We start from the raw sequence: 17,478 nt of genomic DNA on the forward strand, positions 1-17,478 counted from the left end.
CACCTCCTCTGAGTCTCAGTGTGCTTTTCTCTTTCCTTCTAGTTGTTGAATTTCCACTCAGCCAGCCTTCCTGTGGTTCTGGATAATGTCCGTTTTGTCTTCTAGTTGTATTTTGAAGTGGTTGTGTGAGGCATCAATTTCAGGTGTTTACCTATGCTGCCATCTTGGTTTCTCTCGCTCTGTTATTTCTTGATTGAGTAAGTGCTTGTATTTGTCACAGTGTGGTATTGGGTAGCATTGAGAAATAACAGCTTGACTTTACTAATGTAAAGAAAACAGCAAAGATTAACTCTCTATCTGTTAATATATTTTTTAATAATTACATGTAACCTGATTTAAATAACCCATGTGTTTCTTTTTTCTGGCCACTTCTTTGCTTTCCACCAGCACTGTTTTTTCTCTTCTTCAAGTGAGTGGTTTTTAAAAATAATTTTGCCCTCTCTCCCCTCCCACTCTGATGGAAGACATTTGATTATGACATGATTCTACCATGCTCTGGTCCAGCCCCTAAGGCCAAAATGAGAGCGCGGTATCTTAGTGTTTGGTACCGGAGGGTGCCGAACAGAAAGAACAAGAACCGAAGCTTAGTTTCAGGTATGGATTATTGGAGCTGTTAGGACCACAAATATCACCTTGTCTTTCTTTGCTTCTTCCTCTGGTGACGCTCATAGAGATCAGAGACGTGGGGTTAGGGCTTTAGAGTGAGAGAACCCTAGGGATAGGGGTGAGATTTCAGTTTGCATAATACTGATGATAATAGTTTATATTTATTCATTGTGTGAAATTACTTCCAAATTGGATATTTAATTCAAGGACTTTCAGTATGCGTTGGTAAATGTATAATATATCACCTGGATGTGTAAACTAATATGTGGTATTTCAGATTTCTTCCCTAGTGTGGTTCATAGTACTCTCTTACCAGGGGGTTTGTCTTTAGGGTCTTCAGTGAAACATGGAATGGTTGACTGGATTTTCCCCCCAACTTTGTATAATAACAGGTCTTTAAAAATAATGGGAACATGGAACAGACTGATGAATCTCAGAGGGAAAGGGGACAGGAAGAGATTAACCAAAGAACGTATAGGCATATATTCATTGCCCTTGGACACGGACAGTAGGGTGGTGAAGGACAGGGGCAGGGAAGGCTGGGTGGAGCAGGGCAATTGGTGGCGGGGGGGTGGGCACAGGGGGACATCTGAAATACTCTCAATAATAAAAATAAACAATAGAAAAAATAATTCATTAGGTTGTTTTTTTCTTTTCCTTTTTTTGGGAGTCTGGATTTGGGCCAAATCTGGGCTCTGCCCCTTACTGTAAGTAAACTAATATCAGTGGGCCTTGATTCTTCATCTGTAAAAGGATGATGATCATACCTGCACCTTAATAGTTATTATCAGGATTAATGTGGGATAAAGAGAATGAAATAACACAGTGCCTCTTCAAGGGTAGAGTTCTCAAATGTTAGCTATTAATATTTTATCCAGAAGCTAAGATTTAAACTACTAAAATATTTGACTGCAGCTGTAGAGGCAATTTAAAACTCTTAAAGAGATAAAACCGAGTTGTAAACTTCACAGTACAATAAACATACTGAATCTCTGCAAAGTCCTTTGCTCAAAGAACCTCAGTTTACTGTGTCTTTCAAATTTCAAGGACTTTTAAGATCATTTTTCTTGAGATGCATGAGTGAGTTACATAATTTCTGGCAGGAGACTTTATATTTACTTATTTTTATTGGAAATAAGAAAGATATTTATCCTCATATGAAAGCTGAATGATATAAGTACTGCTTCGAAAATAAAGCAGTAGAAGTGACTTTTGCTTGATGTCAAACCTGCTAAGCAGTCAAATCTCATCATTCTTCACTTGATATGCAATTATTTGCTTCTAGATTAGCTCAGAACAAGCATATAGTATTCTGCAGGATTTTCTTCTTAAAGTAAACGGAAGTTGTCAGAGATTTCAGCTGGAAATTCTTTATTCTTGTCTTTTGTTTTGTTAGAGCTTTGGCCTTGATATGTTACATTTTACTTGTATGCCTTTTTTTTTTTTATCATTTTCATGATGTTAAATTGATAACAAAGCTGTGAATATATTCCTTAATTGACGCAGCTGTAAACTTGGCCGAGGTCATGATTTGGATGGCACATAGAACTGGATAGAGAGTTCTTGTCACCATTTTAAGATTTAAAAATCAGATGTGTTTACACCCCTGGAAGAAAAATAGAACAATCAGGCACCATCTGTGAATTCTGAGTGCTTGTTTCTTCACCTTCTGTAATTAAAACACTGCTGGCTGCTTGGCTAAATAAGGGTATGTTATTAAACTGTCCAACTCGTTTGGTCTGAAATGTTCTTTAAGAAATCAGTGAAGATTTTAAATGTTCTTCTTGGGTCTGGATCAATACATTCTGTAGGATGAGTCAGGGAATGATGGTTTAACAAACATATTGAATATATATTATATGTCAGCAAATGAGCTTGTTGGAATAGGTTGTTAATTCATGTGGGTTATGTTGGACAGCTTTGACAATGAGGAGGATTTTAGTTAGATCTGCTTGTTGTGTAGCCTCAGAGACAACTGCTACTTATTTCCTTGTTTTACTTTCTTCACTTGTTGAGCTAATAAGCCTACCTCTTTTAGAGTGAGATTTAATGTGGTTATTGAATTTGATCTTGCTGTGTATTCATTCTTCTTAGCCTTGATTGGTGTGTTCATTGTGACTTCATGTTCTCTTCAAGCTTGGCACTCACCTCTCAGAGGGTTGCTGTGCCAGTTCTATTTATGGCAAGGCAGGAAGGGGTTTCTGCATAATTCCTGACTACTAAGGTGATTGTGGTCTAGAAAAAAGAATTGCTAAATTTTTTCGAGACTCCAAGTGCTTTGATGCTTTGGAAATAACCATTAGATTTATACTTAGACAGCTGGGTTCAGTTGAGCAAACATGTATTGAGTATACATCACATGCCAAGCTCTTAGTCATCATCCTTGAGAAATACAGAGTCCAATAGAAGCCTGCTTACATGTAGAGAGAAATTATGATACAATGTAACCAAATTATGCAATGAAAGACATATGAACAAGGCATAGATGCGGCCTAGATGATTATTTTTGTTCAAGGGGAGCCAAGAGAGTTGGGTTTTATGGAGGAAATGAAGATTTAGGATGGTTCAGGTAGATAAAAATTGGCTTTTTAAAAAAATTAGATTTTTATTGTTGGAGGGCATTCCAGGCAGAATGTTATTGAGGAGGCATAAAGTGGCATGTAGCAGGTAGTTTGGTGTCTCTGGAGTATAAATTGTGAAAGGAATAATGGTGGGAAACAAAGGTAGAAAGGGATGCAGGGCCTGTATCTCTAAGGGTCTGGCATGCTGTACTTTGGAGCTTGGAGTTCTTTCTGATGCATAGTAATCAGCTTAAAGCAATTATAAAGGTCTAAGGCAGGAGAATGAAAGGATGGACTGTAGTTAGGTCCCTCTGATAATCTTGAGTTTGGATTGGAGAGGAGCAAATTTGTAGGAATACTAGTAGGAAGGTTTAAAGAAGTTCAGGAGTTTTAATTTAATAAACGTGTTTAACTGAACTGAGATCATGCAATAATGAACGAAGGCATGACGGGAAATGAAGAAACGAGTGAATGACAGAGAGGTGACTGTGTAATTGATAGGACCTTGAGAAGAATAAGAGAGAGAATAGTCTGTGTTTTGGGTTTGGGTTCACTGATGTAGTCACCGAGAAGGAGAATAAAGAACAAGGAAGTGGATTTGAAGCGTTGGGACAAATGAGTTCAGTTTTGAACGTATTGAGCTTGAACGTATTGGTGATGCATCTAGGTCAGTGGTTCTCAACCTTCTGGCCCTTTAAATACAGTTCCTCATGTTGTGACCCAACCATAAAATTATTTTCGTTGCTACTTCATAACTGTAATGTTGCTACTGTTATGAATCGTAATGTAAATATCTGATATGCAGGATGGTCTTAGGCGACCCCTGTGAAAGGGTCGTTAGACCGCCAAAGGGGTCGCGACCCACAGGTTGAGAACCGCTGATCTAGGTGGAGATGGTCAGCAGACAGTTGGATATAAAGATGAAGTTCAGTGGAGAGACAAGAGGAAAACCGTAGGAATCGCCAGCATACAAGTGATGACTAATAAGGGAGATCATGGGGAGCGAGACGAGGAGAAGAAAGCCAGTGGTGGCACTCTGAGGAGCGTACCAGTAGTTGAAGGGCATTCTGGGGAAGTGGGTCCTGGGAATAAATAGAGAGAGAGGTAGGTTAGAAATAGGGTGTCATAGGAGCTGGGGAAGAAAGAGTAGGTGTCTCCGTATTGTCCAAAGCCAGACGTCACTCGGAGCGGTATGGGACAGAGGGGCATTTCCCCTGGGAGGGTAATTTGTAACCTGCCTTTGCCACTTGTTCATAGGACTTGGAAATCCACTTTACCTTTGGCTTTTTGTCTGTGAAGAGGTAGGTGTCTGGCCTCTTTCTCGGTTTCAGTCTGTCATCTGTGGAGTCCCCACGGGTTCAGAAAAGGTTCTTGAGGTCTATCAAGAAGAGCAAGGGCAAGGCCAGATATTTAGGGGGCTGAGGGGTGTCTACTCCTGATTCAAACAAAGCAGCTAGAGCAGCTTGCTTTTTCATGTATTTTATATATTTGGCTTAGTATGTAAGATTTCATTTGAAAAAACATAGTGCACTATAAGAAGTTTGAATACTACTGGCCTACAGGAGTCATAGTTACCTTCAAATGTTAAAAACTGTATAATTGATAGCTGGTGTTCAAAATTCCTCTGTAGATGAAAATCATAATCGATGCTAACTTACTCAGGATTTGGATTTTATTCAGAGGCCAGCATTAATGTCTGAGTTTATGTAATAATTATTCTTATTCTCTTTAGGAATGAAAACTGAACTTCTAAACAATTCCATTCTATTTTATACTTTGTTAACAAACTTTTTGTGTATCTTATCAGGTTCTGACTCAGAAGATCTTTTGGAAGAATTAGTCTGCTGTTTGATGCAGTTAATCACTGATATTCCACTCATGTAAGTTCTGGCTACATCAGGGTTTGTTTTATCTTCTTTGTATCGTGAAGATGGTAATTGATGATGTTGAAGAGTTTGTGGGTCCTAGTGTAGTACTTTTATGCATGCCTTTTAAGGGTAGTACATTCATGGAGTTCTTCTATCTCTCTTTCCCAGTAATATTTAAACTCTGACTATCCATCATCAAAACAATTTTAAGTTGTTAACAATACTAAGCATATGGTAGGCACAGAATTAGATTAATCTCTGTAATAAATGAACTTACAAATCTCTGTTAACAGGGTTTAAGAGAAAAGCAATTAGAAACAAATTCATATGTGGTAGGTGCAGCTAGTTGTTCACCCATTATTTGTTCTCCCCTTCTTTCTTACGTCCTGCTTTGATTAATGGCCAGTTTTGGATTTTCATGTCTATCTTTTCTTGAAGGTAGATGTGGTCATTGAGATATAGGGGGAATTTCTCCATGAAAGTATGAGTAAAGCTCTTTTAAGGGGACCTGGCTCCCCCAGGAGTCCTATCTTTCTGTTCTTGACAGCCCTCTTTCCTGCTGTTTGGAATGTGAACATGGTCCTTTGAATTATGTGGCCATCTTGGCGCCATGAGCCAAGAGACTCACCGAAAATTCTGCTTTGATGCCATTGAGCTGCTGAACCAAAGTCATCAACTTCTAGTCCCCCCACCCCCTGTTGCCCTCTGGACTTCTCATGTGGGAAACATAGACCCTTATTTGTTTATGGTAATGGATTTCTGTCACTGCAACTGAATGCCATTCCAGCATGATTCAAAATGTTTGTTATTTTTAGAGCAGTTACTGTCAGCCTTTTTAAAAATTGTCTCTTTGAGGAACCCTTTTAGACTTCTTTTTCTTAATTGTCCCTCCCCCCTTGGAGCACCATGAATCATTATAATATCTGTGATGTTTTTCACCTTAAAGAACTAATTTTTATTCTCGGGGGGGGGGGGTGTCATATCATCTCCATTGAAAATGCATGTTTTAAAGAAATTATGTTTTAAATAAAGAAGTAGATTTTAAGATTCATCATCATAGAATCTCAATCTACATGGGGATATCGTTGGAAATGTGCTATTTGCCTATAGTCCAAAAAGGAAAGACAGGTATTTGTGGAAAATGGGCTCCTGGCCTCTGTTGTGCATAAGTGCAGCATCCAGAATTGTAATGTAGATTTAGAAACGGGATCCACCAAACCCTGTTGTGGTTTGGAGCTTGTATAGCTTGGAAGGCAGGGCCCATGCACGTTGAGCTCTTGCGACGGACACAGCGATTAGCATGCCTTATCTCTTTTCCTCCCCCTCCTTTCTTTCTTTTTTTTTTTTTTAAAGGGGAGAATGATGATTTTTATTATTTTAAATATATTTTATTGATTTTTTACAGAGAGGAAGGGAGAGGGATAGAAGATTACAAACATCGATCAGCTGCTTCCTGCACACTCCCTCCTGGGGATTTGTCCACAACCCAGGTACATGCCCTTGACTGGAATCGAACCTGGGACCCTTGAGTCCGCAGGTTGACGCTCTATCCACTGAGCCAAATCGGTTAGAGCCCTCACCCTCCTTTCCAACAGATCTCCAGTATTGTTTGGGGGGGACAGTGTATGCCCAGCTTAGTGTTCAGGCATCTTGGGAATTGAATGTGTTGAAATGTGGCCCTGTGATAGTCTGGGCCAGTTTTATGTGAGCAGAAGTTGGAAGCTTGTAGAGCACTTACCTTTAGCTTTTTGCTCTTTGTCCTTCTCTTCCTTCCTGGAATGTGGAGGTGCCATTTAGGCATCTTAAAAGTATGATGATGACTGCAGCATGCAAAGAACAGTGTCCCGGGAGCATGGGGTATGTATGATACTCTGGAACTATTACACCAACCCTAGATCGCTTATCTTTGGATTTCTTCTTACGTGAAGCAAATAAACCCTTATTTTGGTTAAGCCACTGTGGTTAGGTTTCTGTTACATATGGTCAGATGTGGGAGGGAGAGCATATGTAACAGTAAACGTTGTCTGCTGTTTACTTGTCACAGTATGTGTGATGCTTCATGTGTTCCTGATTTAATTTTAGAAATAGCACTACCTCTATTACATTATGTCCTTACAAATACCAGCAATATCTTCTTTTTTTCCTTGGTTGATAATATATCTTGAAGTTAAGGGGGATGGAAATAGTAAATCCCTTTAGCTAGTAAATAAGCCTTGAGTACAATGACTAGACCAGCCACTTAAACACTCTTGGGGAGCAAGCAGACAGTGTTGTAATATATCAAACATTTCAGTGTTTTAATGTGTTTATACTTTTTAAATGAACTGAAAATGCACAGACAACCAGATGTCTTGTGTTATGTACACTCAGCTTTAACCAGCTGCTGAAACAATTTCTTATGATTTAATATTCTTGGAACTCCATCCTCCAAGGTTTGTCTTGGTAACTGTTTCCATGTGAAAGCAAACTACTCTTGCAGTGTTTCATCTACTGTAACTATAGTGCAGCGTTACAGATCAGCTTATAATTTAAAGAGGAACATTGACATGTGGGAACCGGATGCTCTCACCTGAGCATCAGCAGTCTCAGTATAAGCTTTCACGTTAACCTCGGCACGCCAGTGCTGCACTCGCAGGTGAACAGCAAGAGGAATCTGGTTCTCTTGGCCACCGAGGGCAATTCTAGACTAGCTTACTGTGAAGTGAGACTGTGAAATCATTTCGTTAATATTGAAAGCAAGTGATTATCGAGAACATAGATATTTAGAGATCTATAAACTGAATTTTAAATTAACTTCCTAAACTCCCAGAATTTGAAGGAATAATGATGAAAATTGACTTTCAAGTCAATATTGCAGTTTGGATTTCTTGATAAAATATTAATTCTCTGAGATTGTTAATCTTCAGTCGGGTTAAAATTGCCCTTCTTACAGGATTCCTTCCTTAACTCCTCTCAGCATTTATATATTTAAAGTAAAGATTAAGTCATGCATGGGCTTATGATTTGACATTTTTCAGTCTATATTGGGTTGATCCACTCGAATTGTATTCCAAAAGTAAAGCCTTGTCTATAATTATTAGACCTGCTCCTTGATCTCAAGGAAGTGAGTGGGTAAGGAATAAAGTAAGATAAAGGTATTTTTCTCAGGACATTAATAGAGGGGATCCTAAGAAGAAGGCGTTGGCAGGACAGAGCTGGAAGCAGCACACTGAGGTGACCGTGTGTCAGCTCTTAGCGTTACTGTAATGGTTGAGACCCCGGGACTCCACCAGCGGTGCAGGTTAAGTGGGGTCCTAGCATCAGAAGCAGTTAGAGTGTATGGACCCCAAACTTATGTTTTGGAGACTGTTTGTGATGCTTTTTAATTATGAAATAGAAGTCATTTTGGTGGCTAGAACTGGATTTTTTTCCTTTTATGTCTTTTTGTCTGTTTTTGTTGCTGTAGTTTTTTCAGAGCTCTCACTGTTAGTTGTAAATGACGATGCCGTTGTCAGGACAGGCCCTCCTCCTTTTCTCTGGTGCCACCACTCTGACAGGTCCCTGGGACATCTGCTCAGAGTGGGCCTTTCTGTGGGCCCCGGCCAGACAGGCAGCCTCTTCCTCTGGGGTCCATTGGTGCATTCTCCTTCATCAGCCTGTGAACATTCATTCTCAGCCCGGCCCTCACCTGCAGGTTTTTACATTATCATTTAATCTAAGAAACCTTACCTAGTTTTTTCATAAGTTAAGTACTGGTGAAGATGAGATTTTCATAAGTGATTGCCTTCACTGCCCTTTTCGGGGATTGTGTGTGTCTATTTTTTGTCGAGTACAGAGGGTGTCTGTTAACCCTGTCGCACCACTCATTCTAGTTCAGCCACGCTGGTGTCCTTGCTAACTTGGAACCTGCCTACCCCCTCCTGCCTCCGAGGCCTTTGCCCTTGAATATCTCCCCTCAGATCTCTGTAGGCTTATGTCCTGACCGTATGTCTATCAAGCTTCTTTCTGCTCAAAGGTCTGCTTCTTAGAAAGAGCTGCTCTGCCTTCCCTCCCACCCTCTGTCCTTTTATCACGCTTTATTTTTTGTCTGAATACTCATCTCTACTTTTCATATTACCTATTCTTTCTCTTACTTGTATTTCTCAAATAAAATTGGAAAGTGAGCTCCATGAAAACAAAGATTTTTCTTGTGCCTGCATTTATTTTGCCCATTGCTGTGTCACTAGTACTCTGGTTAGCCTGATTCTCAACAGATTTTTTGTTGAATCAGCAAATCAGTAGGGACATAACCTATTCCGTGTGCTTACAGTATTTTGTTTGTTTCCCAGCATGTTGGCTGCATTGTGCTAAGGCATGTTCCATTGCAAGTATCCTGGCTCAAAGCCCTTTGCAGTTGGTAATTATATTATAAAAATTCAATGTCTTATTAGTAGTAGAAAGGGGCTACTAGGGGCTGAAACACTTGAGAAATAACATCTAACAATGTTTAAGGAAATGGAAGATTAATTAGTTATAACTGCTGACTAGTGTGGGACAGTTTAGGGACAGTCAGCTAATATCTCAGTAGTGTCCAGATTATCCCTTCACAATATACTTTCTTTTTCATTGAGTTCATCCTCAGAAACATATATTGTGAATATACTGTGTGTCTGTGCTGTACTAGGCCCTGGGCAAGGAAAGGAGTGGCTTTTGAAGAGCTTCGGGATGGATAGATACCTAGAAAGGTAGCCCAGTAAGAGGAGCAGTTGAAGGCTGCAGTCATTTCCAGCCGTAGTGACCAGCAGTGGCTGGTCATTAAAGAGGCAGGAAGGCTCTTGTGAACAATGAGAACACTGCATTAGTTTGATTAGAGCAGAGGGTTGTGGGAAATTAGGGCTGGGAAGCTATGTTGTTCGATGGTGTCAAGACTTGAATGTTAGCAGGAGTAAAGGTTTGATTGTGTTTAGGGTTCCGTGTTTGTTAGGATGTAAAAGAACAGTATATTTTTAGAGCTACTTCTCTAAAATACACTTTGGAAGTATTTGGGGGGATAAAACTGATTAAGAATCTTTATAAAATTCTCTTTATCCACAGGGTTATTGAAATGTAATAAAATGATATCAAATGCACATTGATTCAACCCTTAGACTAATGGTATTGGCTTAGATGTAATATGCGGAAAATTCGAATATGGAAAACGTTTGGCGCTAACTCTGAGTAGGTGGTTTAAGAACCTGAAGAGCCATAAACAGTCTCTTTCTGGAGTCTGCAAGTTGTTGGAAGAGAGTGAACGAACTGCAGGGACCCAGGGCTGGCACGGAAGGGCCTCACTGTTGGGGAAATGCCTTTCTACATCCCTGCGTGTTGATACCCACATAGGTCTCCAAATGCAGCCTCAGCAAGCGGGTGGCTAAAGCCCGTCAGCATTGAAGTTTTAAGTGCTGTCAGGTGAACATCTCCTGTAGCTTTCTGGTGGAATTAGGCATTTATGACATTATAAGCACTGAATTAAAGATGATGGTGTTTTATGTATCATTACAGTTTTTTTATGTTAAGTTCAGAATAGCTTTTTAGCTTGAAAATGGATTTCTGGTGCCTTGGGGGGAAAATTCCAGTTAAATAATTTTTAATATGTAAACCTTAACTTGGTTTATTGAAGAAATCTGAGCAAAATATATCTAGCACCACAAATGTTTCTTTTAAAAGGTATGTGCTCACATTGTTCATAAATGCTTAACTGCCTGTTGCCAAGAAGTATAGGGTGTATCCTGTAGTGCAAAAAACACCACTGGTTCTGAATCCAGAAGGTAGAGTTTGAATCCTAGCTCAACCACTAATCATCAATGTCCCTCCAGGCCTCAGTTTTCTCATTGTAAAATTGGGGTTAATAGATCATAGGTTGTGACTTGGAAAATACATTTGAAGACTCGAGTTCAGTTGTTCAGTATTTTAGACATGGAACCTGAAGTGTATGAGTTGAGAGACCAGTTCACATCGCTATTGAAGGAACAGCTAGGCAAGTCCTTCATTGTGGTGGCGGGGCCCGCAGCTGAGAGGGAGCATCTCATCCTGCGATGAGGTCTGCCTCGTGCTCTCACTGCTACTCTGTTGCTCAGGATAGTGTTGAGGACAAAAGAAATGTAGTTGAAGATGTTTTTGTAAAAAAGTTTCAAATGCTCTATAGCAGTGATGGCGAACCTATGACACGCGTGTCAGAGGTGACACGCGAACTCATTTTTTTGGTTGATTTTTCTTTGTTAAATGGCATTTAAATATATAAAATAAATATCAAAAATATAAGTCCTTGTTTTACTATGGTTGCAAATATCAAAAAATTTCTATATGTGACACGGCACCAGAGTTAAGTTAGGGTTTTTCAAAATGCTGACACGCCGAGCTCAAAAGGTTCGCCATCACTGCTCTATAGTGTTATCTTACACATACTAAGTATTCAAGAAAAACATTGAATTAATTTGCTTCTGAGTTATTTTTCCTATTTTAAACTTCTCAAGAAGAAGTAGCACTTGGTCATTAATAAGTGTAGTGGTCATAGGATGTAGGATGTCTCAGATTCAGAAGGACAAGGCTGAATGATCTGTGTGGGAACTGAAGGCAGTTTCTCTTGCATCAAGCTGTTCCGAGGAGTTCCTCTGGCTGTTTGGGAGGACAGGTTCTAGGTGTGGACGATTAGCAGAAGCAGAGTCCTGAATCCTGGCCATTTTGCCTGCATATGCATAGTTCCTTAATGGCGGTTCTCAACCTGTGGGTCGCGACCCCTTTGGCGGTCTAACGACCCTTTCACAGGGGTCGCCTAAGACCATCCTGCATATCAGATATTTACATTACGATTCATAACAGTAGCAACATGACAGTTATGAAGTAGCAACGAAAATAATTTTATGGTTGGGTCACAACATGAGGAACTGTATTTAAAGGGCCAGAAGGTCGAGAACCACTGCACTAAACTCTGGAAACCAGATGTCCAATGAACATAGATGCTTCAGTCAACGCCTGAGGCAATCACATCACCATCCAACCTAGATGACTGCGCATAGAAAATGCCCCACAAATATATGTGGAGTTGGATCTCCTTTGTTCAATGCTCCTGTATTCTGCCCTTACTCTCTGTAAAAAATCAATAAAATATATTATAAAAAAAAAAATAAAGGGCCAGAAGGTTGAGAACCACTGCCTTACAAGTTACAGGCTATTTAGAGTCATATAATCATTGGATTTTTAGAACTAGAATTAAGCTTTTTTAAAAACCTTATTCTCACCCTTTCATTTTATACATGTCATTGAAGTAGAGAGAGGGGAAGTGACTTTCCTAAGCCACTTGCAGGATTCTTAGGTAGCTCAGCCCTGTAAACTTGCCCCTCCGCCTTCAAAGAATTTTTACGTTTAAAAAAGCAAAACTGGTACAGAATGCTTTTGTTAATCTCTTTTACTGTTATTAATACATGAATAGCAAAATATGGATGAGGTGATTTGACATTGACTGCAAATTTGAATTCTATCAACAAATAGTTCATTTTTTTCTTTTTTTATGCCACCTATATAAATTAATTATTTTTTTAACTTAAATAGCCACACTCTTTTAAAAAATATATATTTATTGATTTCAGAGAGGAAGGGAGAGGGAGAGAGATAAAGAAACAATGATGAGAAAGAATCATTGATTGGCTGCCTGCTGCACACCCCCTACTGGGGATTGAGCCTGCAGCCTGGGCATGTGCTCTTGGCTGGAATCGAACCCGGGACCCTTTAGTCCACAGGCCAACACTCTATTCACTGAGCCAAACTGGCTAGGGCTAAATTAATTTTTTATAAAATAATTGCTTTTCAGGCATAATTCAGATTACATTGTATCTGGATATTTAATATTAGCTATTGATGCTGACACAGTTATTTTAAATTGTTAATATGTGTGTGCACATGGTTTGAGGGGGAAAAAATCAAATAGCTCAGAGGGCTTATGATGAGAACAAATGTTCTTTGTCCTATTCCTTTATTTCCTTTCCTCCCCAGAGATGATAATTTTCAATTTTTAGGTATTCTGGTGGTTTATATAAACCTCTGCCATTATCCTACCTTTATATTTCTAAATACTGTAACACTTAAAAATTAATAGGCTTTATTTTTCAGAGCAGTTTTAGTTTCACAGCAAAACTGAACAGAAAGTACAGAGTTCCCATATGCCCCCTCACCCCACACTTGCACAGCCTCCCTCACTATAAACATCTCACACCACAGTGATACATTTATTAGGGTTAATGAACCTCCATTGACACATCATTATCACCCAAAGTCACCATGTAAATTAGGGTTCACTCTTAGTGAGTGTTGCACATTTTTTTTAATAATGCAAAAACAGATTCATTTGTATATACACCAATGAAGAAAAGCAGTCTTCTGACCAATGGAGAAGATTAAGATTCGTAAGTAGCTGATTTGGGGACCTCCTACAATGGGAAGACTTACTTGCTCTGTTGCCTTCAGATGTTGGATCGATTTACCTAACACTTCAGCAGGCGTTTTCAATGGGGCTTCTCCCTCCCTGGGCCTGGTTTTCTAATTTCTTAGGATATGCTAGCTGGTGTTGCAGGTAGTTTGTGTTACTCTTCTGTTCATCCAGGTTCTTTCCCAAGAAGCATACGACATTCGTGTCATTGTTGGCAGAAGCTAGAGTCTTCACATCTAGCAGGAGCTTGGTTAACTGGTTCTCCAATTCCAGGGCAGACTCTAGAGCTTGTAGGCCGGTTCCCCAGTTACTGTCTCAGGCCTCTTAATCACCAGCAGACAGATTTTACTCTCACGTCCTCTTAAGAGATCTCAGGAATTGCTTTCCATGTTCCCTCTTCACCTCCGCTTGGTCTTCAAAGAAGGTGGAAAACGAGGCTCTTCTGGGCCTTGGAGGTAATAACAGGCCACAGGTAAATAAGCATCACTGAGGTGCAGTTCGTAGATGCCATGTGATTAATAGCAACCCTACACTCTCAGAGAGCAGGTGCTTGGCTACCATCTCAGCTTTAGAGAACACCAGGCATAAACAGTGCTCATTCTTCTTTTAAAATTGATTTTTAGATAGAGGAAGGGAGAGAGAAACATTGATTTGTTCCACTTATTTATGCATTCATTGGTTGATTCTTTTTTAATGATCCTTTCATTTATTTACTTATTTATTTTTACCCTTCAGCCAGTTTCTCCTAACTACTGTATCTTTCTATTTTATTTTTTACAGTATTATAGATGTCTCCCATCCCCCACCCCCTTTACTGCCCTCCACCAAGCCCCTGCCCCACCCCAGACCTTCACCACACTGTTGTCTATGTCCATGGGATATATATATGTATGTGTATATATATATCTATATCTATATCTATCTATCTATATCTATCTATCTATCTATCTATCTATCTATATACCTATATATATATATATATTTTTTTTGGTTAATCTTTTTCTGCCCCCTCACTCCTCTCCCCTCTGAGATCTGTCAGTCTGTTCCACGTATCCATGCCTCTGGACCTATTTTGTTCATCAGTATATTTTGTTAGATTTCACATATAAGTGAGATCACATACTTTTCTTTCTCTGACTAGCTCATTTCGCTTAGCATAATAATCTTCAGGTCCTAGCAAAGAGTAAGAGATCCTTCTTTATAACAGCTGCATAGTATTCCATTATATAAATGTACCACAGCTTTTTTATCCACTCATCTACTGTAATGGGCACTTGGGCTGTTTCTAGATCTTAGCTATTGTAAATAACGCTGCTATGAACATGGGGGTGCATATATTTTTTTCTGATTGGTGTTTCTGGATTCTTAGGATATAGTCCTAGAAGTGGGATTGCTGGTTCAAACAGCAGTTCCATATTTAATTTTTTGAGGAAACTCCTCACTGTTTTCCATAGTGAATGCACCAATCTGCATTCCCATCAGTAGCATACTAGGTTTCCCTTTTCTCCATATCCTAGCCTTACTTGTCACTTGTTGATTTGTTGATGGTAGCCATTCTGACAGGTGTGAGGTCATTGTCATTTTAATTTGTATCTCTCTGATGACTAATGACTTTGAGCATTTTTTCGTATGTCTCTTTGCCATGTGTATGTCCTCTTTGGAGAAATGTCTATTCAAGTCCTTTGCCCATTATATATATTGTATATATATATTATTGATTTCCAAGAGGAAGGGAGAATGAGAGAGATACAAACATTAGTGATGACAGAGAATCATTGATTGGCTGCCTCCTTTGTGCCCCACACTAGAGATTAAGCCCACAACCTGGGCATATGCCCTGACCAGGAACCTTCTGATTCATAAGTCGATGCTCAACCACTGAGCCACACCTGCTGGGACTCTATTTCTCTTTTCAATGTTCTATAGTTTTCCGAGTATAGGTGTTTTACCTCCTGGATTAAATGTATTTCTAGGTATCTTTTTTTTTTATAGCAATGGATAATGTGATTGTTTTTTTGTTTGTTTGTTTCTCTTTATGAGAGTTCATTATTGGTGTATAAAAATGTCATTGATTTTGGATGTTAATTTTGTAACCTGTCACTTTTGCTGAATTTATTTATTAAATTTAGTAGTATTTTGGTGGAGTCTTTAGGGTTTTCTTTGTACAAGATCATGTCACCTGTGAATAATGTACATTCTATGGGTGTGAGAAATGTATAATGACATGCATCCATCATTATATTATCATAAGAGTAGTTTCACTATCCGAAAATCCTGTGCTCTACCTGTTCTCTCCTCCATCTGCTCAACCCTGACCACCACTCATCCTTTTACTGTCTCTATAGTTTTGCCTTTCTAGAATGTCATATAGTTGGAATCATACAGTATGTAGTCTTTTTAGATTGGCTTCATTCTTTTGGTAATAAATATATATTTAAGTTAACTCCATGTTAATGGTTTAATAGCTCATTTCTTTTTAGCACTGAATAATATTCCATTGTCTGAATGTACTACATACACTTTAAATTCACTTTATTCATGTATACATATATAGTCATCGTACAAATCTAGAGTTGAAAATAAACGTGTACATTTTAAAATTTGACAAAGTATGATAAATTTGATAAAAAACTGCCTCCTACAGAGATTATACAAATTGTATTCCCACAGAATCCATTTCAATGACCCTTGTGAGTATTGTGTATTATAGGTTTTTTTGTAAGTTAAAAATGGAAATCAGACTGTGATTCTTGTATGCATTTTCTCATTACAGGTGAGGTTGAATATCTCTTCATATATTTAAAAGCCATTTCTAACTTTTGATAAAGGTTTAACAATCATTTTTAATTCCTGAGAGCTTTTTATTACTCATTGTCTCTTGTTTTATGAATGCAACATTTTATGTTGGTATGATTGCATTTTGGATAACCACATAACTGCTTTTGTATATTTTCTTAGCTATTGTGTATCCATCTTATCAATCAATATTAATTTTTGATTTTTTAAGACTATTTTTAAGAGCTCTTTTTGGTGGTTGAACTTTATTTCAAGAAAATTTGTGGCTACATTTTATACATTTGCTGCATTGTTACATACATAATATTGGTTTTCTGCGAAACCATGAAAACATGGAGTGGATATTTGAGTTTATTTCGACCACTTCCTTAATTTTTACAAATGATGAAGTTGACAGTTAAGGTAACTGGTAGAGGTAACAAGCGACAGTTCTGAGACTAACAGCCATGTTTTTTTTACTCCTAACTCCAGGCACCGTCTGTTGCACTGATAAGACTTATTATAAATGAGTAGTATTACCATGTCTTTGATGTTGCTGACTTCTAAAACTAGCCATCACTGCTATTGGCAGTATCTGTAATATATTATACCACTTTTTAATCTTTCCTTATATTTTACTTTTAGACTCTCCATGTTGGCAAGACAGTGATATTTCTGAACTTAGGTATTAATCCTTTGAACTTGTTGGTTGTTTTTGTTAAACTTGTGTTCCACTTACAGTGCTGTCCCGTTTCTTATCCAGTAGTAAGTCAGAAGAGGATGTTTTTTTCCTCTGTGTTCGTTGACTTTGCCCTTTGCCAACACTAACACCCATTTCATGAAGGCTTTTGTCTTTATCCAAATGTTCCACTCGGCCCTAGCAGAGCAGCGCAAGGTCATGCGCTTGTCTTTTTTTTCTTCACATGAAATTAATAACTTGCTCCAACAGTAGTTTGTTCTAGGACATTTTCAGCCAGATGGTGGAAAGTTCTTGGGATAATACGGAGCCAAAGCAACACTTTGGCTTTTTAAAGTTGACTTTGTTTTGGTGATTGTGTAATGAAAATCTTCTGAAGATTATACAAGGACATTAAAACAAGAAAGATCTGTTGGCTTAAAACATTTTTCATCTTTTAAAAACCACCACACTCAGCATGGTAGAACCTTGGTTTATTTCAAGTATTGGTCTGTCTGGCTCTTTTCCTTGATTATTTGGCACGTAAGATAGTCCAATTAATATATTTGAAAT

At 38.6% G+C, this 17,478-nt stretch overlaps 1 protein-coding gene across 7 annotated transcripts in view; it reads left to right on the forward strand.

Moving 5' to 3' along the window:
* Window positions 1-17,478, forward strand: part of DYM (dymeclin) — a 239,778-nt gene that overhangs the window by 50,513 nt on the left and 171,787 nt on the right. For all 7 annotated transcript variants that reach the window (XM_014531965.1, XM_014531964.1, XM_014531966.1 and 4 more), the window contains one exon: window positions 4,975-5,047. In XM_014531965.1, coding sequence (XP_014387451.1) covers window positions 4,975-5,047 — 73 coding nt within the window. The remainder of the gene's footprint in view (window positions 1-4,974; window positions 5,048-17,478) is intronic.

This window comes from Myotis brandtii, unplaced genomic scaffold, assembly GCF_000412655.1.
Source record: "Myotis brandtii unplaced genomic scaffold, ASM41265v1 scaffold833, whole genome shotgun sequence".
NCBI lineage: Eukaryota > Metazoa > Chordata > Mammalia > Chiroptera > Vespertilionidae > Myotis > Myotis brandtii.